Source organism: Spinacia oleracea, chromosome 6 (assembly GCF_020520425.1).
Source record: "Spinacia oleracea cultivar Varoflay chromosome 6, BTI_SOV_V1, whole genome shotgun sequence".
In the NCBI taxonomy this organism is placed as follows: domain Eukaryota; kingdom Viridiplantae; phylum Streptophyta; class Magnoliopsida; order Caryophyllales; family Amaranthaceae; genus Spinacia; species Spinacia oleracea.
The window spans coordinates 142,064,205-142,090,780 of record NC_079492.1 but is presented as its reverse complement, the minus strand read 5'-3'; the positions used below and the strand labels follow the sequence as shown (position 1 = coordinate 142,090,780).

At 36.4% G+C, this 26,576-nt stretch overlaps 3 protein-coding genes and 1 long non-coding RNA gene across 4 annotated transcripts; 2 read left to right on the top strand and 2 right to left on the bottom strand.

Moving 5' to 3' along the window:
- Positions 1 to 2,488: 2,488 nt before the first annotated feature.
- Positions 2,489 to 11,636, top strand: LOC130463745 (DNA-directed RNA polymerase II subunit RPB7-like). The gene is made up of 7 exons (XM_056832968.1): positions 2,489 to 2,709; positions 5,019 to 5,114; positions 7,133 to 7,154; positions 7,243 to 7,293; positions 7,427 to 7,492; positions 10,841 to 10,909; positions 11,185 to 11,636. The coding sequence occupies exons 1-7, from the start codon at positions 2,525 to 2,527 to the stop codon at positions 11,227 to 11,229; spliced, it is 534 nt and encodes a 177-aa protein (XP_056688946.1). The 5' UTR covers positions 2,489 to 2,524; the 3' UTR covers positions 11,230 to 11,636.
- LOC130463746 (uncharacterized) lies at positions 8,473 to 10,232 on the bottom strand. Its single transcript, XR_008923882.1, has 3 exons — positions 9,596 to 10,232; positions 9,330 to 9,396; positions 8,473 to 8,703 (listed from the first exon to the last, which is right to left on the bottom strand). It is a non-coding gene; the product is annotated as an uncharacterized lncRNA (long non-coding RNA).
- A 1,933-nt stretch (positions 11,637 to 13,569) lies between the features above and the next one.
- On the top strand, positions 13,570 to 21,124 carry LOC110784382 (probable sodium/metabolite cotransporter BASS6, chloroplastic). Its single transcript, XM_021988835.2, has 9 exons — positions 13,570 to 13,908; positions 13,990 to 14,028; positions 14,126 to 14,199; positions 15,491 to 15,618; positions 18,720 to 18,913; positions 18,987 to 19,239; positions 19,346 to 19,599; positions 19,713 to 19,795; positions 20,669 to 21,124. The coding sequence occupies exons 1-9, from the start codon at positions 13,758 to 13,760 to the stop codon at positions 20,729 to 20,731; spliced, it is 1,239 nt and encodes a 412-aa protein (XP_021844527.2). The 5' UTR covers positions 13,570 to 13,757; the 3' UTR covers positions 20,732 to 21,124.
- Positions 21,125 to 21,842: 718 nt separating this feature from the next.
- On the bottom strand, positions 21,843 to 25,277 carry LOC110784384 (uncharacterized). Its single transcript, XM_021988838.2, has 5 exons — positions 25,096 to 25,277; positions 24,524 to 24,662; positions 24,303 to 24,431; positions 24,141 to 24,231; positions 21,843 to 22,464 (listed from the first exon to the last, which is right to left on the bottom strand). The coding sequence occupies exons 1-5, from the start codon at positions 25,161 to 25,163 to the stop codon at positions 22,292 to 22,294; spliced, it is 600 nt and encodes a 199-aa protein (XP_021844530.2). The 5' UTR covers positions 25,164 to 25,277; the 3' UTR covers positions 21,843 to 22,291.
- Positions 25,278 to 26,576: the final 1,299 nt, after the last annotated feature.

Below are 26,576 nucleotides of genomic sequence, written 5' to 3'. Positions count from 1 at the left end.
TCGTATGCAAATCCTCTAAAATAAAATAAAATAAAATAGAAGAATATGCTTTCGAATTTCCAATATGGGCAGAAAAGAAAGAGAAGGGAAAACGACGTCGCTTATATACTGCTAGGAATCTAGTACTCCCTCTGTCCCTTAATACTCGAACCATTTTGACTTTTTGCACTATTCACATAATTCACTTTGACCCTATTTTATTTCTAATATATGAAAACAAATATTAGTATATAATATATTGTTGGCTTCATCTTAATATACATTTTCATAATATTAAAAAAAAATTGGGTTTTTATAATATGTAGTTTAAGATATTGGTGGTCAAAGATGTGCATTGGCAAGCGTGTCCAGTCAAAACGGTGCGAGTATTACGAGACGGATGGAGTACTCTGTATATCGTGGACCCGTAGTAATCCTCTGTGTATATGACACGTGGAATAAGAAGAAAAACACAATACACGTGTACTGAAAAGTAAAGTGGGACAATGCATATGAGCTATAGTACTACGGAGTAGCTAACAGACTGTCCCTTTACCGGCACGTTAGGAATGGAGTATACGCGCTCCAAACGACCAAAGTGAACTGTGATTGACTTCGATTTACTAATATGAGTACCAATGTTGTTCATGGTTAGTTGACAGAAAATATGTGGCTAATTCATACGGAATACAGGTTTCTCTTATATAATTGAATATGGCTATGGGCCGGATCGATTCGAGGCCCGACACAGAAAGAGCCATGTCTGGTACGGACATGAAAAGGCACGATATGATCCAGCACAAGCACGGAGTCATAGGCCATGGCGGGGTCTTATTTTTTTGAAAAACACGACAAAACACGCTAAATTTAGTAAAATTAGGCATAGACACGACGATCCGACCCAGTCAGACACGGAGTCTGAGCCGCATTTTTGAAATTTTTAGCACAACTCGGACCGTACTTTACAAGCGGTTTTGGTGTAGAAAAAACCCGATTGGGCCCATGGGCTCAGCCTGGAGCCCGACCCACAACTATCTTTACTTAGAGCCTGCAAATTTAGATGCTAATGAAGAATAATCAACCCATAACCGAGCAGTCTAAACCAACACAAACACTAATATAAATATATAATTATTAGTGTTAGAGCAAGATTAGCGCTGGTCTGAGCAATAGTCTGAGCAATAGTCTTATTGAGTATTAACTTAAGACCTCCTATTTAAGTGGAAGAGTATGACAAAAGTATGAGCAAGAGTCTTTGAATTCCAAGACTCTACTTAAGACGTTTAAATTGTAAATTCAATCTCAATTATTATTTTTTTATTTTTTTATTTTAGGAGTCTTGAATGAGTACGAGGGTGAAGTGGAAAAATTAAGTAAATCTGAAAGGGTCTCGACAAGAATCTGATTAATAAAAAGATGATGTGGAAGTCTTAGCTTATACTAGTGTTAATCTTGTTCTTAGGGTCATATTCCAATCAATACCTAGTATTTAAAAAGCATAACCATCTCCATTTCAAGGACACATAAGCAACATCATTTTGAAGACATGTGGCAGACACGTAAGCAACATCATTTTGAAGACACGTGGCCTTCAATCCTCCCTTTCAGCTTCTATAACCTCCAAATTTAATTCAATTTAATTCAATGAAGTAATGAATTAATTTCTTCAATTCCTAATCTTCTCCTCTTCTCCCTCCACCTTCCCTTCCAATGTAACTGAATTGAGTTTGTCATTTAACTCATAACATCCCTTACAAATTGAACATCCCTGTAAGTACCTCATTTGCAGATACTCACTTGGATTGCATTTCTCATCCAAAACTATCAAGGCACAATTGAACGTTGTCGGCCGCCTCAAGATCTCTGGTGACTTTCTATCTCTTTCACTCTATCTTAAGTTGAATTCCATTTATATGTATGTATGAGCAGTTTTTTTTTTGTTTTGATGCAAGATGGGGACTAATATAACATATAAATGTATGAGCAGTTGATAGTTGATATTTTTACTGCCGGTTCATAATTATTATTGAAATTAAATCAATGTATAAAATTCAGCAATAAGATATTCTATCAAAGGATTGGATTATAAGGTGAAAAGGGACCATGTTAAACAAGGGGGTGATGAGATACTGTTTTAAATTTTTGGAAAATGGTTTCAGTTATGAGAGACTATTTTCTACAATTTTAGACAACAAAATTATTGATCCATCTTAGATGAAACCATTCTTTTACGGGTTTAAATTGGCATTCTCTTTGTAAATATATGCATTCGTAGGTAGATTGCCGTTATTTTTTCTTTTAAGCATTATAATAACAGCTTGTGCAATTGTGCTTAATGTAACTTATCATTCGTTTGAAAAATTGAATTTCTCCCTCAAAAAAATAGTTTCGAGTTTCAAGTGAGTAAAAGCCCGTGCGAAGAACGGGCCCAAAAACTAGTTCTAGTTGATATAAAACGGTAATTTATAGCGGTTTAGGATTAGTTTTGCACTATAAATACGCAATCTTACATTAATTATCAATAATACTCTACTCTATCATAACAATGTATTTTCATATAGTTCTAGAAAAAACTATAGAGATAGAGTCTCGCCACTTTGGCCATCGGTTTCGCGACAACATCATCTCCAAACTCATTATAGACGTTGAGGGTACTTGCAGCGAACGTCATGGATTTGTGGTGGCAGTTACAGGAATCGAGGATATAGGCAAAGGTTTAGGTTGTGTTTGGTTGTTAGAAGATTCACCAAAAATTAGAGGATTTGGTCAATTTAGAGGTTTGACCAATTCAATCCTCTAATATAGGTGTTTGAAAGTTAGAGGATTGAAATAGAGTATTGGGATGAATCATCTAATTCCAAAAAATTGTTCCATATAGCTTTTTCAATTAGAGGATTGTGTTGGGTAAGTTGAAAAGACAATTTAGTCCTCAAGGTGAAATATGGTTGAAATACTTTTTTCTTTTCTTTATTCACTTTAGTACTTAACTTTACTACTTTACTTACCTTTTTATTTTAAAACTAGACATTTTTTCTAAATAGATGATGTAAAATATTATTTTTTTTAGGCAAAATTCATAAAAACAATCCCAACTATTGACCGTCTTCTCTAAACAGTCCTACCTATCAATTAACTCATGATGGGCCAAACTCTACAACCCATTTTACAAAATTGGTCCCTAGGCAAAATTTACCTGGTATAGCAAGTAAACAACACCCATAGACCCTCACGTGCCCTTCTCCTTTCCTTTCCCTTTCTTTGAACCTGCAACAACGATAACACAAAAACAGTTACAAACAATTACAACATTATAACGACAGCTAGCGTCGGCTAAGTACTGGAGAACAAATGTCGAAACGAGATGATGGAGATGGGGTGGCGCGTCACTGAGGGGGTGAATAATGGTGGCAGAAAGAACAAACAACGACAACCAACTCAATTAAGATGGAGATAGAAAACCGAGAAACTCATAGTTTTGGGTGGTGACCGTCAACTAAGGTTGGCCGATTGGGGTTATTTTCCAGCAAAATGAGATAATTAATGGCCGGTGGTTATATAAAGTTAACTCACAAATGAGAACACAACACATATTATCTTCAATCATCAATCTGGCGAAGCTTCTAAATCATGCCAAGTTGACTCACAAATTGGATTTTTAATTTCATTAGTTTAACTAATAAACTTGATCAAATTGGATTCTGAGGAATTCATAAACAGCACAATGGTGTGCCTAAATATGGCAAAGAGAGATAAATTATTATTTTTGCTTCTTCATCAAGGAATTTCTTAATTTACTTTTTTGTTTTTCTTGGTTGAATTTTTACTTAGTATATAGCAAATTATAGAATATAATTATTTTTAATTAAGTCTCTTTGTTCTTGAGCGATATTTTTTCACTTCGGAAATTTTCTTCCACCAGAAAATGGCAGAGCTCAAAGAGACAAAGATGAATGGAAAAAAATATAAAGGAGAAAAAACAGTAAAGTTAAATTAGAGAAAGGAGCACGTGAGGGGCACATGCGAGTGGTTTACCTGCTGTAGCAGGTAAATTTTGGCAAGGGACCGATTTTGTAAAATGGGTTGTATAGTTCGGTCCATTGTGAGTTAATTGATAGTTGGGACTGTTTAAAGAAGATAGATAATAGTTGGGACTGTTTTTATGAATTTTGCCTTAAAAATAAAAATAAAATTTGAGTTTCTTTTATATTATGAATTTATGTAAAAAAGTATTTCTTAGTCAATTATATTTTGTAAATTAGACACTTAATCATTTATTTTTCGTAAAAGTTGTTAATAGGATTAACAAATTTTCAATTTTTTTTTGAAGGAAGCCTAAAAGGCGCTTAATTTTCATTGCTTAAAACATCACCACTTAAACACAAAAGAACATTGGACAGAAGATTACTACCCAACAAACGCCAACCATTGGCCCACGGCAAGCAACGAGCGATCTCGTGGGCAACAATATTACTACTTCTACCAACAAAAGACCAATAAATAATAGAAAAAATAACTCAACAAAAAACCAAGAAATATTAGGAAAAAAAAATTGGTAACATGATATTTAGGCTATCTAAAACAAGGTGGAAATGGCTCCGCCCTTCCTCGTGCTCGCGAATTGCATTGATCTTATTTACACAGTCACTTTCCACTACTACATTGTTATAGCCATGCTCCATCGCCAACTGCAGCCCCAAGAGCACGAGCTTTGCTTCCCACGGGTCTCCACAATTACATTTTCAATTTTATAAGAATGTTGTTTAATAATTTTTCATGTTACTACTTTTAATTCCAAAAAATCTAACCATACATATTCATATATTTAGCAATTACTAATTCTCTATAATTAAATAAGTCAATGTCCTTATTGGTAATTTTACACAATCAAACAGCTATTATATATCAGCTATTTACCAAACACTTTTACAAAATCAGCTAATATATACAATCAACTAGTCAAACAAGCTAATACCAACAGCTAGTCAAAACTGCTAATACAATCCGCTACCGCTAACAGCTAACCGCTAGTTGCCAAACAGGGCCTTAATTAGGGATAATGGAACTGCTTTTGTTACTTTCCCTGTCAAGTTTAAATGTCTCGTCTTTCGTCCTTTTAAGGGTGAGATCGTTGAAGCTGTTATTATAGACTGCGGGCCGGGCCGGGTTCGGGCATAAAAAATCAGCCCGCTATGTTGGGTCGGGCCGGGCCAAGATTCGGGCAAAAAATTGTGCTCAAGCCACTATTTCCGAGCCTAAAATACCGGGCTTTTCGGGCCATTTTCGGGCCGGGTCAAATTTATAACTAAAAAGTAGACCTGATCAAGATGAGCCCGGCCCGGCCCACCCGAAATTTTTGCGGGGTTGGGCAGAAATTTCGGCCCGGTTTCCGGGCCCGGCCCGACCCGACCCGAAATTTTAATTTTTTTGGGCGGGTTTGGGAAACAAAAAAATACACATTTTAGTTATAAATTTGGCCCGGCCCGAAAAGCCCGGTAGGCCCGGCCCGAAAATAACGGGTTTGGACACAAAATTTTGGCCCGAATCTTGGCCCGGCCCGACATAGCGGGCTGCTTTTTAACGCTCAAGCCCGGCCCGGCCCGCCATTTGATCAGGTCTACTAAAAAGTCTAATTTTGTGTTTCCCAAACCCGCCCAAAAAAATAAAATTTTCGGGTGGGGTCGGGCCCGGAAACCGGGCCGGAAAATTCTGCGCAAACCTGCAAAAATTTCGAACGGGCCGGGCTCAACTTGATCAGGTATATGTGTTAGGTTATGATACCTATGAATAAACATAAATCATGCGGAAAAACCATAAAGCCAGGAAACATATTATTTACACATAATCATATAGCATAATTTAGATGCATACACTTTGCAGCGTGCCCTCCCTAACTGCGCCCGAACCGAACAAGAACAAGTCTTTAGGACTCCAAGTGTCGTCCCTCCGTAGATAGTCCACAGCACGTCCGGATCCGCCTTAAGATTGACCAACTAGAATCGCCCTTAAGGTACTATAATTTTCGGCAATTATGGGCAAGAATGTGACTGAATTTTTGCTCTCAAAAATCACTTTGAATACTTCAAAACTCGTTATAAATTGTGAACCCAGGCCACATATTTATAGGGGTATGGAAAGAGAATTTGAATCCTACTAGGATACGAATTAATTAAATTAGAATCCTAGTAGAACTCTTATTTAATTAATTTATCTTTTAGGATTAGGAATTTAATCATTAAATGAATCCTATACGCTTTAGATTTCGTATGTGAACACAAACACACACACGCACGCACAGCAGCCCACGAGGGGCGCCATGCGCGCGCGCGCGCGCAGCCCACGAGCACTCGCAACCCACTGCCACGAAGCCCACACGCTGCCGCAGCCTTGGGCGCCACTGGCCCTGGCGCAGCCTTGGCTGGTGCGTTGTGGCGCGCGTTTCTCTTGCTGGACGTGGGCCTGGCTTCGCGCTGGGCCTTCGTCTAGCAAGCTCGTCCGATGCTAATTCGTACGACGCGCTTCCGATTAATTTCCCGATTCCGGATTTCATTTCCGATACGAACAATATTTAACATTTCCGATTCCGGAATTAATTTCCGTTTCGAACAAATATTTAATATTTCCGTTTCCGGAATTATTTTCCGATTCCGATAATATTTACGATTCAGACAATATTTCCGTTTCCGGCAATATTTCCGATTCCGGCAATATTTCTATTTCCATTAATATTTTCCGATACATACCATGTTTCCGTTTCCGGCAACATCTACGACTTGGATAATATTTATATTTCCGATACGATCCATATTTCCGTTTCCGGCAATATCATCGTTTCCGGAGTATTCATTTCTTGCTTGTGACCATCTCAGCTCCCACTGAAACCAAGATCCGTCGATTCCGAATATCCATAGATGGAGTATTTAATGCCATTAAATACTTGATCCGTTTACGTACTATTTGTGTGACCCTACGGGTTCAGTCAAGAGTAAGCTGTGGATTAATATAATTAATTCCACTTGAACTGAAGCGGCCTCTAGCTAGACATTCAGCTCACTTGATCTCACTGAATTATTAACTTGTTAATTAATACTGAACCGCATTTATTAGACTTAATATTATATGCATACTTGGACCAAGGGCACTATTTCCTTCACTATGTTATTACTATGGTTAACAGGGTATGTATTGTATTAGTTTACTTAATTTCTTCATTGAATTGATAAAGTTTTTATTGGTTTCTTAATTTATTTTCTTGGAATTTCGTAGATGGGTTTCTTTACCGAGGTTAGTCCTGTTCAAGTTTTCGTGTCTAATCATGTAAGTTTTACTCATTAATTTCATTTCGATTTCTTTATTTCAATCAAATATTCTAAATTGATTTTTAATTAATTAGTTTAGTTCGATCGATCTCATGATTTAAATGGTTCATGTTACAATTTAATTAATGCAGCTAATACCCGATGATATGGAATTCCAATCTATAGACACACCCACTTATTCTACTTCAGATGGCTTGGTATGTATATATGTTGTCTTTGAATTTATTGGTCGTATTTAATTGAGATGTGTTGGAAATCCTTGTGAGAAATACAAAACAAAATGAGTGGGAAGTGGGAAAATGTAGAAATATGGAAAGTCCTACATGGGAAAAACACAAACCATATTCAATGTTTATATTTGGGGACTTGAGAGAATCATTTGTTTAAGAAAGCATGTGAGTGACATGGGTGGACACACAACACGCGCGCGTGCCGGGCCGTAGGCCTTGGTACTTGGCGAATGCGGTTCACGGGCGTGGGGTGGGTTTTGTGGTCCGGGTCTTTCTTTTTAGTCAGTGGTGGGTTTAATTAATTCCAATGGGCAGAAAGAATTAATCAAACCACTAATCCCGTAACTGTCCCATTAACCCCACTTAATGCCGTTTTAACTACCCATTAATTACCCAGTAAACGTGGTAACCTCCCACTACTCCACTACTAGCCGTTTATGGTTGTTGCAGCTTCCCTATAAATACCTCACTTCTGTTTTCCATAAACATATCAATCACAGAAAGTATTCTCTGCATTATTCTCTCAAATTCTCAAACACTGTTCTCGTTTTTCTGGGCAAGTATTCTAGTCTCCAATCGAGGTCTTGTGAGTGCACACAAGTCTTGATGTCGTGTTAACCCTGGAGGACAACCGCAAGCGTTCTACTGCACCGGGGTAGCGCGGAATTGTCTTTTAGAGCAGTGGCTCGGCCACGACGCGACAATCGTTTTAAATTGGTCACCTCGTTCATCACGATATTGAGATAAGTTAATTCTAATTATATTCTTATTATGTTATTGTAACGCCCCGACTTCTAAACACCATTAATTAGGTTAATTATCTTTAATTAGCAGCGGAAACCCTAATTTAGTCGGAGCGTCACTTGCCGTATCTCCCTCGTGGGAAATACAAGGTGTCATAACCTTTTTACGTTTACTGACTACTATTGAGTAACAGTAATTATGCTTCACTTCCATTAATTCTTTAAAATTTACATTGAAATCTAAGTAAACCTTAATAAATATTTCTAACAAGTTTAGACATTAATTTAAAAATCTAACTCAAATCGTGAAATCAAACTTAGAGTTTAATTAATACATCCCTTTATTACTAATGACATAGTTATCTTTATTAAACATCGATCGTGAATTTGATGGTTGCATCCTCACTCTAAGGCATCCCATGATCTTCTTCGTACCTAAAACAAAAGCAACATCGTGAGCCGAGGCCCAGTAACATACTACCCTAACAGCGTAAACTCATTTCAATTCATTTTATTTACTTTGCAATCAGGGAGAATAGAACATAGTAAAACATTTTCATAAATGCAATAAAACATCATTTATAACTTGAAACTTTGATAGTTCCCATTATCTTTCATAAAACCTTCTTTTTACTTGGTAACTGACAAGTTAGCCTTGCGGGACGTCTCCCACCTTGCGATAGTCCTCAAGGAGCACTCTCCCTTGTTGGACATACGCCCGTACCTAAATAGTTTCTCTTTTAGCTTGCGGTAACCCTCAAGGAGCACTCTCCCTTGTTGGGTGTCCCGCGGTACGGCGGTACGTGCACGACCTAGAAATAGTAACCCCACTAACTGCCAGAACCGGTTACACTTGTATTTATCATGTTTCGTATCTTATTATTAACTCATAGACATCGTTCTTATAAAATCATACATAAACATGCTTGAATATAATCATTATAAAACATACTTTATAAACACATTTCATATCCCACAATCCAATAAAAACATATCATATTTCATAATCTCATCGAAACACATTTCATAAGGGGATTGTGGGTGTTAGCAATAGATGTTACCTCAACCGTAGTTTATACTTCCTGTTCGATGGATCGTTCTTCCTGAGCTCCAAAATTGAATATTCGTCTATTTATAAATGACCGAATTAGTAAATTATACAAAAATAATTATAATTAAACCTTTTATTAATAGCCTTTATTTTATTAATAATACTAGATTTTAGTAAAACCTTACTTTTTAACAAAAAAAAAAAAAAAAACATTTCAAAAAGTCTTTTATTTAGTTCCATGGCATAAATAAGTACGGAGTACTCCGTATCACTTACCCAACTTGGCTTTCTTGATTGTTATTGGGTTTGACCCTTTTGACTTAGAATATAGGCCCAGTAGTTCCAAAAATTTAGGAAGTTGAAAGACCAAGTTTGGTCTTCACGAACAGAACACGAACCAAGAGAAGAGGAAGGAGGAAGGAAGGCAGCAACTGGGTATGACTCGTATGACCCACGAATGACGGTGAGCAGAGGAAGCACAAGGCGGCAACAAGGAGGTGGTTATGTGGTCGGATAAGTTTTTCGCCGGTGGTTTGGGCGGTGGTGGTCTGTGTCAATGTAGAGAGAGAAAAGAGGTTGTGCGTGAGTTAATGTTCGGTTTCGGCAACGGAATGCTACAATTCGAGCTTGATATGGGTGAGTAGTGAATGAGCATATACCAGGGGTGGAGAACGGAAAATTTTGAGGGTGGTTGTATCAGGTTGGCCGGCGGCAGAGCTGCGGTGGTGACGGTGGTGCGTGCAAAAACAGGGGATGTTTTTGAGGATTTTCATTGCTAATTTCATGTGTATTCTTTTCTGTGAGTTCTTGCTTGCTATGGAGAATTATGACAGCATACTTGGGGTATTTATAGAGGATGAAAAAAAGGATAAAACGTAAGCAATGAGCTCACCTCTAATGGTTTTCCAAAACAATCAAATTTAATACCATGGGAGCTTTAGAGAGGAAAAATAAAACCATGAAATTTGTACTTGCTGAGTAAGGTTGAGAGGGTGAGTAAGCTCATTTGGGAGTGACATTTGGGAGAGAGCTTTCGTGGCTCATGGAGCTGCTTCCACGGCAGAGAATTGAAGAAGAAGAAGTGGACTTTGGCTTTCTTTGGTTGACTTAGGGGCAAAATCATAAATTTCATTAACTTGGACAATTTCTGATTTTGGGTATAAGTAATTGGGCTAATTGGGCTTAAACTTTGAACTTGACATACTATATTACTACTATTGTCCCAATATTAGTTTTTGAAATCATAAATTGATCAATATATCTTTTTTTTTTCATAAAATATTAAATTATTCTACATATAATACTTTCTAAAATAAAATTTGACGGTTTTAAGCTAATAATAATAATTTAGTATTAATAAAATATGTTATGAAAATGTGGGGTGTTACCGTTATTGTTGCAACATTATTGTTTTATCATATTAAATCGCAACAAGATGTTCCATCAGCTTTTTGGTAACGTACTTTAGTTTTATCATTGTGACCAAGACCAATTTGATCTAATTATGTCCGGTTTTAACAGGTAAAGATTCAGAAGGATACCGAAGTCCGACTCAAAATTATTGGTACTCGTGTTGATACCGAAGAAATCGTACGCATTCCTTTAATTTTTCCCTTCATTCGTTTTAAAAAAAATTGTATATCTAAGTTATAAAGCAAATTAAATATGCAAGATCTACGACTACTGAATGTGTGCCTCTAATATAGTTAGTATCTAAGTGTGTGTGCCTACTTACGGAGTAGTATCTAAGTGTGTTATCATGATGTTGAATTTCATCGCATGTACGTTCTTTCAACTCCTAAGTTTTAACGAATACGTCTTCTATATACTTACCTCAATCTTTTATGATACTCCGTACTTTACAGTTTTGCATAGGCGCAATGAAAGAAGATTATATGGGCGTGAGATAGTAACCCGCACATGACGTAACACCATGCATGGGCTCTTAATTATTCAAGGATATATTGTTTATAAGATGTTTAATACCAAACAGTGGAAGTGGATGTTTTACACGTAGTACTAAACAGTGGAAATGGAGCTTAACTCTTGACTTGGAAGGTATAGTTTCTTTAGGAATTACAAAAGTTCTCCTTTGAGAGACACCTCCAAGGGCGATCGAGTAGGGCTTTTTCCCCTCAAAAAGGGGTTTTTGCCTGTTATAAGTTTCTGCTTATGTTTTTGCGCTTTAATATACAAGCTTACCTTTCATCAAAAAAAAAAATAAAAAAAAATCTATTAGATTTATCTCTCATGCATCTTTTATATGTTAAGATATTAGAGATATTATATGCTACATTTTAGCCTTTGTAAACCTATGTAATCCAGGGTAAGTAATTAGCATAAATACAATTATTATCTAATGAAAATATAGAGCTTTCTTATGTCTCAACACATTAGTGAGAGATTGTATTTTGATTAAAACGCCCCCAACTGACCATATATATATATATATTAACACATTTTCCTACTTATAACGTTCATAGTATGAAACACGATTAGTCATTTAGTTGTTCTACCGGTGATGTTTAAGTCACGTAGTCCACCAAATTATAGATAGAGTCATAGAGTGGATTGATAGAATGATACAATAATTGGTTAGCCGTCATATGCCTCATACTTAAAATTGTTTAACAGCAGTTAAATCTCAAAGCCCCATATCTTTCTACGTTTACCTGACTCGACTATCAATAATTTCTCAATTCACGTACTTGACTCGACCTTCCCTGCAACAATGGCTAAAATCATCATTGAGTAGTGGTTGAATGGACTGAAGGTTGATAGAGTTATAGGTAGGAATGACAATGGATCGGATGTAGTAAACTCCAAATCCGATCCATTTAAAATCCGGACTCAAAAAATTGCATCCATATCCAAATCCATTTAAAATCCGGACTCCAAAATTAAATCCATATCCATATCCATTTACTTACATATCCGAATCCATATCCAAATCCAAATTGCATCTATATCCATAATCATGCATTAACTTTACTTACATAGAACTTGTATTTTTTTAATTTTAAATAAATTAGAATCCTATTTCTCATTTACAAAATCTAATGAGTTTCTATTAAATTATTAAAGTACAATATATTAGATTAAATTGAGAACTTTTTTTTTTTTTAAAAAAAGTTATGTACGAAAAATAATACACATTGAAATTATTTTGGGTCGAATTTGCACTCGGATTCGGGTCGGAGTCTCTGCAGACTCCATATTTGATCCATATCTATTCGGATTCGAAATTTTTTAATCGGATTCAGGCTTTTTTTTCTCGGATCAATTTTTTTCCCCCTTCGAATCGGCTCGAACTCGGCTCGAATTCGGATGTGAGGATGCTTGAGAAAAGTTAGGGATGGAATCAGAATAGTCTACTTGAGACTCTAAGGGGGTGTTTGGTTGGGCTTTTTGGAATAGGTTGGAATGGAGTTAAAATCCATTCCATCCATATTATTGTTTGGTTGAGATATTTTGGTATGAAACTCCATACCCAGGGGTTTCTAACTCCATTCCATCCCCCTAGAATCTCATACCCACCTTACCCCCTAAGATTCATAATTCATTCCACCCAAGATACAAACCCTAACTCCAAAAGAAGGAAAAAAAAAAATTCCAACCCAACAGGTTGACGCACATCACCACCGTCACCGGCTAGACTTTCCTCTTTCTCTGGCGACTTGACCGAGGCATGGGTGACGACTGTTCTTTTAGATAGATGGAATGTATCCTCCGTCTTGTCGGCAATTGAGTATTCAAAAACTAAATTTGTAAATTAAAACTCTAAGATACAAAGAGAAATGCAAATGATGAAGGTGTATTGGTCAATCTTGTTCATACAAAATGTTGGCGATGACGTTACATGGGCGGAAACTCGCAGTGATGAAGTTACATGGCATTTCAGATGGAATAAGGTGATAAAGGAAGGGGTATTTTAATGAAAGTCGAATTGATGATGACCATTGACGATGTATTCTCAGTGATTGAATGAACGGCATAGTAGTACATTAATGGGGGATAGGATGAGGATTGAGGACAAAGACGAAGAACTGACATGGTTAGAGAACTGGAGGTGCAAAACATATACATTATATTTTATTAATTTTGATGCATAATGTACAAATTACATTTGTTATGTTTGGATGTTTAGTATTCCACTTTAAAATTAAACCAAACATTATGAATAGGATATAGTATCCATTTCAAAAGTAAATCAAATAACTTCATACTGGGAATTTGAACCCATACCCCTATGGTATGAGATTCCATACCATTCCATTCCATTACAATTTAGTGAACCAAACGACCCAAAAACAATAATTTCGAATCAAAGAACATAAGAGCATGATCTGAGCTCGTAAAGGTTCCCTACCTTATTTTTTACGGAGAAAAAAAAAAGCCAAAACAGAATCAAATCGAATCAAATCGAAAACAAAACCAAATGGGTTTAGCGACGAATCTGCAGCTCGACCATCTCCATCCTCGCCAAATTCAAGTTCAACAACGTCGTCGCTCAATCTTCTCTCACTCTCTTCCTCGCACATCAAATTCTCTTTCTCTCCTCCCCTCAAAATGCACTCCCTCTTTCTCAGGTTGCCCAACAATTCACCTTTCAATTTTACTTTTTAGCAAAATTTGCAATAATGAAATGTTATTATGTTCAATTTTTGCAGGTCCGAATTCTCGTGTCCTAGATTTCAAGATTACAAAATGTGATTGCATTCTCTCTCTCACTTATCCTTGTAATTTTAATTTTTAAATTAAAATGAATGTTGCGTTAATGTTTTTATTTTATTTTTATTTTTATAGGTGGGAGCTTTCGCAACGTGATGGTCAAATGTGTACCAAAAGATAATGAATCAGAATCAATTGCTGTTCCCGAGGTTAGTGTTTCCTTTTTATTATTTAATTGCTGCTTTTTTTTTCCGCTTTTCTTTAAGCTGGTTGCTTAATTTATTAATTTACTGATCATTAGCTGAATGTATAAGATTCACCCTATGATTGTATGGTTCATTTAGTTTCTGTTTGTTTATGCGGAAAGCAATAATTTTTGTGTGTATATAAAAAAGGATCAATTATGGGAGGGATAATGTTAACTGCGTTTGCGTTGACTCTGACCATGGTTGTGTTATATACAGATATACATGTCCTTTAGTTTCTGGGTTGTGAATGAATGTGTTGTTGACGTGAGCTAACAGGTTATCTAATAGAAATTTGAAGTGTTGGTTTTGCTAATAAAGTTGTATTTGTTTGATGGTGCTTAAAGGAATGATAGCTGGTTTTCTTTTGATGAATTTGATTGCTTGAGTTGTCGAGTGGCCTGATTTATACTTATTCTCTAGGGAGAATTATTTTGAAATACGAAGTTGTTAATAATAGAAGGGTTTGGCGGGCAAGTGGGTAGGGCCGTAGGGATAAAGGAAGGAATTGAACTTTGTGTTTGATGATTGAAGTGGAAGAGAAATGGAAAGAACATGAATGTTTATTAAGATTAGATGATTTATGTCCATGATTTGTGGAAGAGAAATGGAAAGAACATGAATGCCATGGAGAATTTGAAACCTACATTGATCAAGAAAAGTCCGTGATGTGATTTGATCACATTCTTGGGTAACCTTCCGTTTAATAAGAATTAGGATCCTGTCATGGCATACAATAGTGTAGTAGAAGCTTCAGATCAATTACCAAGGACGGAAACAGGACCTATTCTGAACCTAATGCCATTCTGGAATATCTGGATTGCAATGGTTTCTCCTATCATGAAAAGACAGATGATCGTAATGATTTCCACATAGAGTGACTTAACTGGCTTGCATTTAATGTAGTGAACATTGTGAATTTGTGATGCTTTATTAGTGAGGGTGATATAACCTTCATTTAGTGTAATGAAAAGAACCTAATGCCTTTCATTGTGCTTCAAATGATTTCTCCTATCATGAAAAGACAGATGATCGTAATGATTTCCACATCGAATGACTTAGCTGGCTTGCATTTAATGTAGTGAACATTGTGAATTTGTGATACTTTATTAGTGAGGGTGATATAGCCTTCATTTAGTGTAATGAAAAGAACCTAATGCCTTTCATTGTGCTTCAATAGATTTGAATTGAACATGGTGCTTTGTTAGTGACGGTGATATAGTAGCTGATTGTTGCTATTTCTCTTTTGTTTTAGGAAGTTGAGAAGAAAGAGGGGATTTCAGATATCTTGAGCAAAGCAAGTTCTTTTTTGCCGCATGTTGTGCTTGCAAGTACGCTGTTGGCTCTTGTTTATCCTCCTTCTTTCACATGGTTTACCAACAGGTGATTGTTTGTCCTGTTTCAAAATTTTGTCTGGAGGAGAAAGGCATTTGCAATGTTTGTTGGGTAATTTTGTATCTATGTTTCTTTCTGTTGCCTTTAATTGCAATTTTTTGTTAGACAACAGATTAAAATGGTTTCTGAAATTTCATTAAGCTAGGCTCCTGCACGTACTTTATAGGCTGGTAGATTGGCTTTCCATTTTCTCTTCTGAAAACGATTTACTAATTTTGTATCGTTCCTCACTATGTTCTGCTGGTTGCTAAAGGATGTTTCTCTTGACAAGAAAAGATGTGCACGTGCTACTGTAAACTAATGATTTATTGTGACAATACAGCCTGAATAAGATGCAAAATAAGTGGGTTATTGTTGAGACTTTTCAACTTGTTTAGTTAATAATTTGGAATTAACTCACCTAATAATTTGAATTGCATTAAATCATCTTAGATCCTCAGTTGCATTGGGATAATTTTAAGCCTGTACTACCTACTAGTGTAAACCATCCATTTTCCCCTCTTGGAAATAGTTAGTATGGCGCCCACGGTCTCTTTGAGTCTTTCTATCTATCTTTCTTTTTTCAAAGGCAAGCTTTTGGCTTGCAACGCCATTTGTGCTCTTTGGCATGTGTAGCCCAAGCTAGACCCTTAGCAATACTATACATAGCATATCAATTGACTTCATTGGCTCAAACATAATGTCAATTATCAATAAGGCAATAACCATAGGCATAACATGGCTCCTTGAATAGTCAAATTTATTCTCTTTTATACTACTTAGATTGTTCAGATCAAGGGCATCTTGAACTAAATGGGTCATAGTTCGTCATAGTGCTTGACACTAATCCAATAAAGTAAGTTGCACAGGTTTGTCAATTGGCTTGTTGATTATGCATTCTCAACACTTATCTACCTTTTCAGTTTCTAGTTTTGTTGTGTCTATCTGTTAGTTCAAGTCTTCTAAACCCTTGTCAGTTCAAGTATTTCAAACTCTTGGTCCACTTTTTACTCCATTCTAGTATAAAAATCCTCGGAACTTATTAACTTAGATTATACAGTATTAAGCTTATAGTTGTTGACGAATTTGAGATGAGATTATCAGAGTCCCTATCAATTGCTTTGCTTTGGTATCAATCTGTTAAGGTAGTTTTAGAAGCGTTGACTTCTAAAACGTTAACTTGTACTTCCTCCGTCTTTTAATACTCGCAACGTTTGGACTTTTGCCACTATTCATATAATCTACTTTGACTATTCGTAGTGTTTTTTATATAAGATAAAACATAGTCATGTGGGATCTTGTTAGATTCGTCTCAATGTGTATTTTCAAAATATCAACTTTTTATAATTTTTGCATAAAGAGAATTTAAGATATAAATGATCAAAGTTGTGCATCGACATGCGTGAAACTAACAAACGTTGCGAGTATTAAAAGACGGAGGAAGTATTTGATAAGCCTTTTTCCGCGCTAAATTGTATTAATTGTAACAGAATTGTTTACTTGTCAGTTTGTTACAAAGTTGTTACATTCATGGTAGTATAAAACAATATACATGGATCATTTGATCATTCAATAAATAATCTTACTCTTCTACTTCTCTCATCTCTCTATTCTGTATATGGAACTTTTTGAGTTGTGGCAGTAGAACCTAGCTCCTGCAACACAATATATTTCATAGTTTCATAATTGAACCGAAATTTCTCCTCCATTTTCTTTTAAAAGATTTTATCTTTTATTCTAAATGTCTTTTCTTTGCATCTTAAATTATAAAACCAACAAAAGTTTGTTAGATTTTATTAGGTTCCAGAATTTTTTTCATTTAATAATTATGAATAAACGACTCATTAATCATAGATCTGGGAGTGTGAAAAGGGAGAGACTAGGCCCATGTCTTGATTCCACCTTCATATGGGAACCGATCCGGTCGCATTAGTGTCACATATTGGACATAACCATTTGCCAACTCTAGTTTTTGAGTATGCATAGCGATTCATTAATGTATTTAGACTGTTTTCAACTGCCATAAGGTAGCAGTTTGGGAGCGATCGTGCATAGAGTCCAGGATGTCACGTGCTGACCTTTTTCCCTCGGCTAACACGCTGCCTACTAGGGTTATATTCCTGTCGGATTAACTAGTCATGGCATTTCGATGTTCGGCTAATGCTGAGTGATGCTACAAAAGCTTAAATGAGGAAAAGGCTAAGGCACAATTGCTTGGCTTTTAAAGAATGCTTTGTATTATTTGAGAGAGTTGTATAAGTGTTTGATGATCTGTACAAATGCATGCCAAAAGCTATTTATAGGCCCTTTTTGAAGCCCAAAGATTTCTAGCCTAGAAGCTTCTACAATGCTCCCTCAAAGGATTCTTCTCTAACTCTTTAGAAAGTTTCCACCTCCAAAGGAACCAGAAAATACAAGGAGGCTTCTTGAAAATACTATACAATCTGTACAAGGGTGTTCGAAAGTCATCCATGCTAGAGCACTCTAGAGAAACCAAGCTAGAATGCCCAGAGCACTCTAGAATCTTCCGGAGGCATCATGAGAAGCTTGCTGCACCATGGGGCCCTTGCGGGCCTCAAAACCCAAACTTGGCCCAAAAATTGTCTTCATTGGGCCAAAATACGTGGGACCCCCCAGTTTGAGCCAATCCATGCTCATTTGGCCCACCAAACAGCCCATTATTACGTTACTGTCAAGTGGGTGTTCACTAGCAATTTATGCCTAATACAAATTAATCCTCTATAGGGGGTGGGTGCTCCTCCTGCAGTCAGCACCCCTGTGGCCCATGCTGCTGCCTTGCTGCCTCGCGATAGCGCCCATGCGATGCCTCTCGTAGCCTAATTGGCTTGGTGGGGGATATTTTAACTGCCATAAGGTAGCAGTTTGGGAGCGGTCGCGCATAGAGTCCAGAAGCTGTTTTGGTTGTGAGTTTGACAACTCTCAACTGTTAGTACTAAAGTCTTTGCTGATAATTTTTCTCTGCCTGGAACTCTAAAAACAGTTCAGTCATTAGTCAACAAGCTTATTTTTTGAATTCAGTGTGCTGAAAATTTGAATTATGGTTCCACACTCTTATTTACTGCGTCATGGTGTTATTTACGTGACTCCAGGTACTATGCACCAGCACTGGGATTTTTGATGTTCGCAGTTGGACTGAATTCAAGTGAAAAAGATTTCCTTGAAGCGTTCAAACAGCCAGCTGCCATTTTTGCTGGCTATATTGGCCAATTTGTAGTTAAACCTATGCTTGGATTTATATTTGGCACTATTGCGGTAACAGTTTTTGGTCTCCCCACTCCAGTTGGTAATAGTCTTCCATCTGTTTCTCAATAGATATGCTATCATGTAGTAAATAATGTTTCAACTTGTGCCTACAGGAGCTGGGATCATGTTGACATCTTGTGTCAGTGGGGCACAACTCTCGAATTATGCAACTTTCTTAACAGACCCTCAAATGGCCCCGTTAAGCATCGTTATGACTTCATTGTCTACAGCCTCTGCAACATTTTTGACGCCTCTTCTATCACTGCTTCTCATTGGAAAGAGATTACCCGTTGACGTAAAAGGAATGATGACTAGTATTATGCAGATTGTAGTGGCGCCTATTGCCACTGGCTTGCTTCTTAAGAGGTGAAGCATGATTCCTTCTTTGCTGTCCTTTCAACTGTCTTCCAAACCCATTGTAATGCTATTCTTGGTGATTAGCTCATGAGTCATGACTCCTACGTCAGTGCAGGTTATTTCCAGAGGTCTGCAAAGCAATACGGCCTTTTCTGCCTCCGCTATCAGTTTTTGTAACATCACTTTGTGTTGGTGCACCCCTTGCCATCAATATAAATGCTGTTATGTCCCCTTTTGGGTTGACCATCCTTTTACTTGTAATTATGTTTCACCTGTCTGCGTTTATTGCTGGTTATATGATGTCTGGCTTGGTATTTCATGATTCACCTGATGCAAAAGCTCTACAAAGAACACTTTCCTATGAGACAGGTGTTGTATTTTCATCCATTTACATTTTTTTCTTCTTTTTATATATTTCGTACATATTATGATTTATGAGTTGAGCAATGCTTTATTCAAGCTAAATTTCTTTTACCATGTAGGCATGCAAAGTAGTCTACTTGGTCTGGCACTTGCTAACAGGTTTTTTGAGGACCCAGTTGTTGGAGTTCCTCCTGCTATTTCTGTAAGTCGTACTGTACTTTCGATGAAATTTGAAATAAGTGCTTGAAGTAGTCCTGTCACCAATAAGAATAGGCAAACATGCATGATGGATGGCATCCTTGACTTAATCCTTCCTCACCCCCAACTTTTATCTTCTCTATTTTATGTCCTGTCCTGGTACTACTCCTTATCATGCCCTTTGGGGTTCCTGTTAACATTTATAATTGCTTTAAACGAGAAATTAGTCCTACCTGAGCATCTAGCAATGAAAATTTGGATTTATATTTGGCAGATAGTTCAAATATTTCATATTTCAACAAAAAGTCATTCAGCTATTGCTCCTTTCAATACTATGTGCAAAGAGCAGATCATAGATTTAGGTTTAGTTATAATCTTTGATGGCATCATCTTAATGCTGCTGTCTGAAGATGAAGCTTTATTGTACAACAAAGATGATGTGCTACTTGAAAGGTCTGAATAGACAGGAGTCCAGTATAGTCAGCTAATTTCCCTTTTATTTTTCCTATTAAAAAGTTGAAATACAAGCCAGTAAAGTTTAGAAACCTGTAATCCTATTTGGAAACAATTTGCTTCTTTGTTCTGTTATATGAGTTTCCAAACTAGAAATGCCTTGTAGAGCCTCCCAATTGTCTACTGCATAAACACCAAGATCACCATGAGGAGTAACACGAATTATCTCATTAAAACTGCAGATACTGTCATGATCTGATTACAATATCTATCCAATAGTTGGAAAAGAATAACTATTCTGAAGGATAGTCTGTCAAAATCAAGTCTCCAGCTACCTAATTCCTGCTTGAGATGCGTAAAATTTAATACAATTGCAAGCAATAGTTGATTTAACAGTCTAACTTGCAGTCCTTTTATTTTGCAGACAGTTATAATGTCTTTGATGGGGTTCTCTCTCGTTATGTTATGGGCTAAGAAGAAGGAATAACGCTTTCATGTACAACAACAAGTGCCATCATAAGTTATGGAGGAATTGGCATATTTGTATCAACATTAGGAATATCAAGAATACAAGTTTATAATCAAGACGAGGACCCTGCTCGATTGCCACTGATAGTTTTTGGAGAACAAGCACAGTGGCACGTTTGAAATTTTGTATCAAACATTAGGAATAGTAAACCTTAATTACACTCATGTAATTGTTGTCTCTAAAGCAGGTTTAATTTGCTAGATGTCTGAAATATTGTGTTATGCACCTAATAGTGTGTAGGTTCAGGCAGTGGCATATTTTTCCTGTACTGGGAGGCTTGCAGCTAGCCTCTTTTGTGTGTCAACAATTTATTTAATACGAAGTATATATATACAACCATATCTCCTACCATTCTGGTTTTTGCATTATGTTGTTGGCATACTATTTGACTCTCTAGTAAAGAGTAGGTCTCTTATGAAACCGTCTTACACATAAGACCGTTGATGTTATGTAAAGAACTGATAATTTTGAGCAGAAAATTAATGACAAAAATATATTTCGTATTTAATTTGCTTGAAAGATGAGGAACACAAAATGGGATACAAAAGGTAGTGACTCGAGGCTACCAACCTCCAGGTTTAGTGATTTGAGGTCACTCACTATTCTCCAAAGCCTAAGCTTTACCAAATTCTCAACATGTCTCTCATAACTTAATGCACACTTATTTATAACCATTTTACTACACCTACCTAATTTGTCTTCTACCTAATATTACTCACTACCTAATATGCCCTTCCCTTACACTTGATTCATTACATGTTATCATTAGAAAACATATTTATGCAATAACAAAATATAACTATTTGATTATAAAGTACTTCGTATAATTATTTTATAAGAAGTTGGTCTTATATATAAGAGCGGCATTAAGTTTTTGTAAACACTGATATTGGAGTTTTACTTCTTTTTATTTTTATTTTATAGAAATGGATAATTTACATCAAAATTGAGCAAATGTTTTCCTTTCACCCTTTCTTGGGGATGGTGAAATAGTCCATGTGACAAGTTAGAAACACAAACATTGAAGTTTTCATAGATGAAAGCCTCTCTTCTGTATGCTATGAAAATCTATGATAAGAGAAAATAATTCATTCATTAATCATATTCAGATGAACAAGATAATGAGACGACGGAAGGAATTTGAAGCCACATTACTTACACAACCAACTGCTCCACATAAAATGAACTTCCCACTATCACCAACTCTGATATCAAGAAAAGGGTTAGCAGCAAAGGCTTACATCTGATGAAAGGAGCTAATAGTATTACAGTCCATAATACTTGATTGAGAGAGGAAAATCTTCTGGTAAGTGCATATCCATAACTTCCTTTCCGTTTCCAACAATTTTAGCCCTATCGTGCTCTATCAGCTCCATGAGTGAACGTCATCACATTTATCCATAGTTTCCCGATTCTGTCTCAGGCAGTTCCTCAGGCTGTTCATTAGTTTCCTGGTTCTGGCAGGGCCACTGCTTAAAAACCTAATTATCAATTACAACTTTAGAAGTGAAGGCCGGGCTAGGAGTCCTTTTCTGTGACCAACTGTCCGGCTCTTTTGATGTCTTGATCCTTTGGCAGAAGAAAAGGTGGAAGAAATCGAGGTACAGAAAAACCCACTACTACGCATAGCAATGCTAAAGCTGCAACCAGCCAAGCTTCGTGAGGAATGCCCAACATCAGCTCATCACAAACTGTCACAGTTAGGAGATAGGATGAGTAATGGGAGCAAAGAACTAAAACAAATACGAAATAATTATTTGAGTACACATGGATGAGTATGGAAGATAACTAGTAACAAAGAAGAATTTTCAACACTGAACCAAATTATCTGGCCAGTTCACTGTCCTGCAGTAACTGAAGCATCTGGTTAATCTCTATAGTGAACAAGATTGTTCACTCCCATGCAGTGAGAAGGTATTCACAAAGATTCAGAACGCTTATCAGAAAAGAAAGACAGATTGAGTTCATATAAGAAATTGCATAACGGGTGCCATAACTCATAAGCCATAATAAGAACTACTCCGTACTATCTAAAAATGAAAAAGGATTTTATAAACTTAGGGAGGATAAGGAAATCTGAAATGAATTATCCAAAACTTAGGCCATATAACAAAAATCATCCCAAGCTTCACTTATTCTGCAATAATTTCAAGTTTACTTCTCTGCCATATGAGTGAACTAATGACAAAAATTAACGACAGAAAATATATACCCCTTCTCCTTCCCCATGGACCCATCCCTGCTTCAAATGGTATGCCCCTTTTGCCACTGGCAATGAAACCAGCACCACCACTACCACCATCAATCTCATCTTATCTTTTTGCAGCTGAATGAGCAAGGGGGTGGGGAGAGGGGGGGGGGGGGGGGGGGATAGTTACTCTTTTGAGCGACAAGAGAAAACTATCAGAACACCTGAGCATCTGAAACACAAACTATCACGAAGTTCAACCATGATTCCAAGACATTAGCTATCTGTTCAATGATGCAGAAGAGCAGGCAAAAGCTAGTTCATGTCCCTTAATTTAGTATCTTTGTTTTCCCCCTGGTTGACCTTCAGTTAAACAAGACATTACTCCATCTGAGATGCTGTTGATTTTATGGCAGTGGGAAATGCAGCCGAAAATGTGTTGCTGTATAAGTTGCATCATTTTCAGCAAGCATTAACATAGCAGGACTGTCTAGATGTACGGCTGTGCTTCCAACTTTTCTTATAAGGTAACTTTTCTCTATTTCCAATTTGTTTGTTACATAAGTAAAGCTTCATGATTTCTCTGCTCTGTGAGCACTATATTACTCCATGATATATCTATATGCATACCCTCAGCTTGCTGATGGATAATTCTTACTGCAATTCTTAGTTTAACGTATACTGTAAAATGCAAACTATTTCTCTAATTAATAGAATTGAATCAAATCAATAAGTCAGATAACTTTCAGTGATTCAGATCATGTGCTTCCAAAAAGGCAATGACTCTTTGCTTTCCATGAGGGTTATATAAATATTGGTCCATTCCTTACAAATTTGGTTGACACAACAAAATCCAGCATACGTAGCTGAAACATAACCATTCGTGTCAAATTTTCCACACAAGGGCCATAAGCACTGGATACCTAGTAAGCACAGTAAGAGAGAATTTCCAAACAAGCATTTATACTATGCTTCCATGTCCGAACATAATCTTCCTCCAAAGAGGTTTGAGCTATTCATTTACATTGTTTTGGAATAGATGCGAACTCTAAACACCCTAAATGAATAACTAAATGAATGTATGTGAACTCTTAACACCCTAAATGAATAACTAAGCATGATTCAATCTATATGACAACGGGCTATGATTTCAAGATAAAAGACGAGAAAGAAGCATACCTATATTGAACAATATATTCTCCCTTTCCTGTACACCGGGTATTGCAACAAATCCCTCCGGCTCCACAGTTATCAGAACATAAAATCCACCCTGTCCATGATCCACAATTAAAAGCCATAAATCATGAGATGACTATTGATAATCAATAAGCATATTCAAACCTGACGATTAACCTCGTCCAGGTTCTCCGCCTTGAAAATCAGTTTCTCAGTATTCAGCAATTTTCTTAGCCTGTTCATTCCAACACCAGAAACACCTCTCTTCAACTGTAAAGAAAACATAGCCGGTATCTGTAACACAAAAAACACCATCAATAAGCTTACGATAAACAACACCTCGCATAAAACCGCAACAGAATTCAAATGATGTTAAAATTACATACAGAAGCAGGGTATGATATCTTCACTTCATACCAAGTATCAGGTTTCAACCCTTGAAGCAAATAATACCGCGATCCCATTTGGAACGGTAGAGTTTCCTTAAACAGCTCATTCCCAACCATCAAGACCTTTTGATCAACTCTGTGTCATTGGTTAATTTATCAGACATCAATTTCACCCAGAAATGTATCAAAATTAGCTTACATTGCACTAACAAGAGATATTCTAGATTAAACTATCTGTTATGAGCAAAAATTGGGTACATTTTTCTTGGGCTAAAATTTCGAGTTTCCAAAACATCCCAAAATTGGTGCAAAAAACTGATGCGGCAACTTTTCTTGATTGATTATTAGAAACTTCCCAATAATGCACAAAATAAAACAAGATTACAAATTTTTATTTTATGGGGTTGAAACTTTACAGTATGCACAAATTTCACTCAACCAACAATAGTATGAGATTCATTTAGAAGCAAATGAAAATAACGAGGTCGAAAAATTAACAAAGAAATTACGAACAGTATCAAATTGAAATTTTCAAAGTTGCGAAAACAAGTTAAAGAAGGAAGACTAACCCATTTCCAGAAGTTAAAGTTGAGAAGCAGAGGAGAGAGAAGACAATAAAGTTGAGAATCCACACCATTGCGCTTCCTGAAATACTCACAGGACGATGGAGAAGCTCCCCAGAAAAGAGGGAGCGATAAATTCTGCTTTGATTAGGGGTTCTGATGGTTCGATCAAATGTTTTGGTTAGACTAACCGCCTTTACCTTCGTCAACTCTATGCTTTTTTTTTTTGTCCTTTTTTTTTTGGGGTGTGTAGGGGTAGAGATGCAATTTGGATTATACACCCAAATGTATAGTGTTCATTGTGTACCCCTATGAATATTCATCGAGGATATAATGAATATGGAGAATAATTTCATTGTACATGTACAAGTGAAATATTTGATCTATATGTTCTTTGGATTTGTACTATATGTTCATTTGTTATATGTTCTTTGGGAATGAACAATATGTTCTTTGTATTTGAATTATATATGTTCATTTAAAAACAGTGAGCATTGTGCACCTGTGTGCACAAACCATATTTTGAGTAGAGAGAGCTACAAATTCTAACTACAGAGTACTATAAAGCAAATTTAATTAATCAAAAGTTTTCTTTATCAGAACTGGATTATTAAGCGGACGTTATAGTGTGTGGAATGTATCTCGTATGTTGCGCGGGAATATATTGCATTTTCGAAGAGAGTGTATGGCAACTCTGTAGACGTGAAAATGATTTCCATTTGATTTATATAAGCGTATTTAAATAAATGATAACTGTTGCGTTCTCGTATGTTTCTTTATCAATTAACATATATCACAACAATCCATCAAGGGGAACCAACAACACAACCCAAATATACTACAGAGTAAAACACACTAAACCATTAAAGGAGACGTAGGATCACGAAGAAATAAACTTATGACACTTAAAATTATTAAATTTAATAGACTACTTAAACTAAGAGGAATGGGAGAGGGGGGAAAGACAACTATTAGTCAAAACTTGATGCAAATGTGAGGTGGGGACAATCAGATTCTGCTTGGTTTCGCTGGATGTACTACCAAAAGTACAGATATGACTTCAATCTAGCACTATGCACTACCCATGAGGCCATGACAACTATGACTTTTGAAGTTTCTAATTGTCCAATATCCTCCAAGTTATGCTCATACTAGTTGTAAATGGGGCAACTGACGTGAATCTGCAAAATTATGTCCACTATCCCCTAAGTTATGCCATACTAGTTCTAAATGGGATAAATGACGCGAATCTGCAAAATTGAATCTACTAATTATCCAATTCAAAATTAAACCCACAAAATGCCCAAAATTGAAGTCCTTACTTTTCCACTATCCCAAAATTGTATATTCATATTAGTTCTAAATTGGACAAATAACGCGAATCTACAAAAGTAAATCCAGTACATAACAGTACATGTCATTTATTGTAGAATTTTCGCAAGATCAAACCCAAAACCCTCCAAACACTTTAACCTAAAATTTACAAT

Coding starts and splice junctions, on each gene's coding strand:
- LOC130463745 (XM_056832968.1), top strand. CDS start 2,525: ATGTATTTTCATATAGTTCTAGAAAAAACTATAGAGATAGAGTCTCGC. Junction 5,115..7,132: donor AAGGGTGAGATCGTTGAAGC/TGTTATTATAGA, acceptor TTTCCTTCACTA/TGTTATTACTATGGTTAACA. Junction 7,493..10,840: donor ATTCTACTTCAGATGGCTTG/GTATGTATATAT, acceptor CGGTTTTAACAG/GTAAAGATTCAGAAGGATAC.
- LOC110784382 (XM_021988835.2), top strand. CDS start 13,758: ATGGGTTTAGCGACGAATCTGCAGCTCGACCATCTCCATCCTCGCCAA. Junction 14,029..14,125: donor AGATTTCAAGATTACAAAAT/GTGATTGCATTC, acceptor TTATTTTTATAG/GTGGGAGCTTTCGCAACGTG. Junction 19,600..19,712: donor AACACTTTCCTATGAGACAG/GTGTTGTATTTT, acceptor TTTACCATGTAG/GCATGCAAAGTAGTCTACTT.
- LOC110784384 (XM_021988838.2), bottom strand. CDS start 25,163: ATGGTGTGGATTCTCAACTTTATTGTCTTCTCTCTCCTCTGCTTCTCA. Junction 24,232..24,302: donor TGGACGAGGTTAATCGTCAG/GTTTGAATATGC, acceptor GATCATGGACAG/GGTGGATTTTATGTTCTGAT. Junction 22,465..24,140: donor GAATATATTGTTCAATATAG/GTATGCTTCTTT, acceptor TAACTGTGACAG/TTTGTGATGAGCTGATGTTG.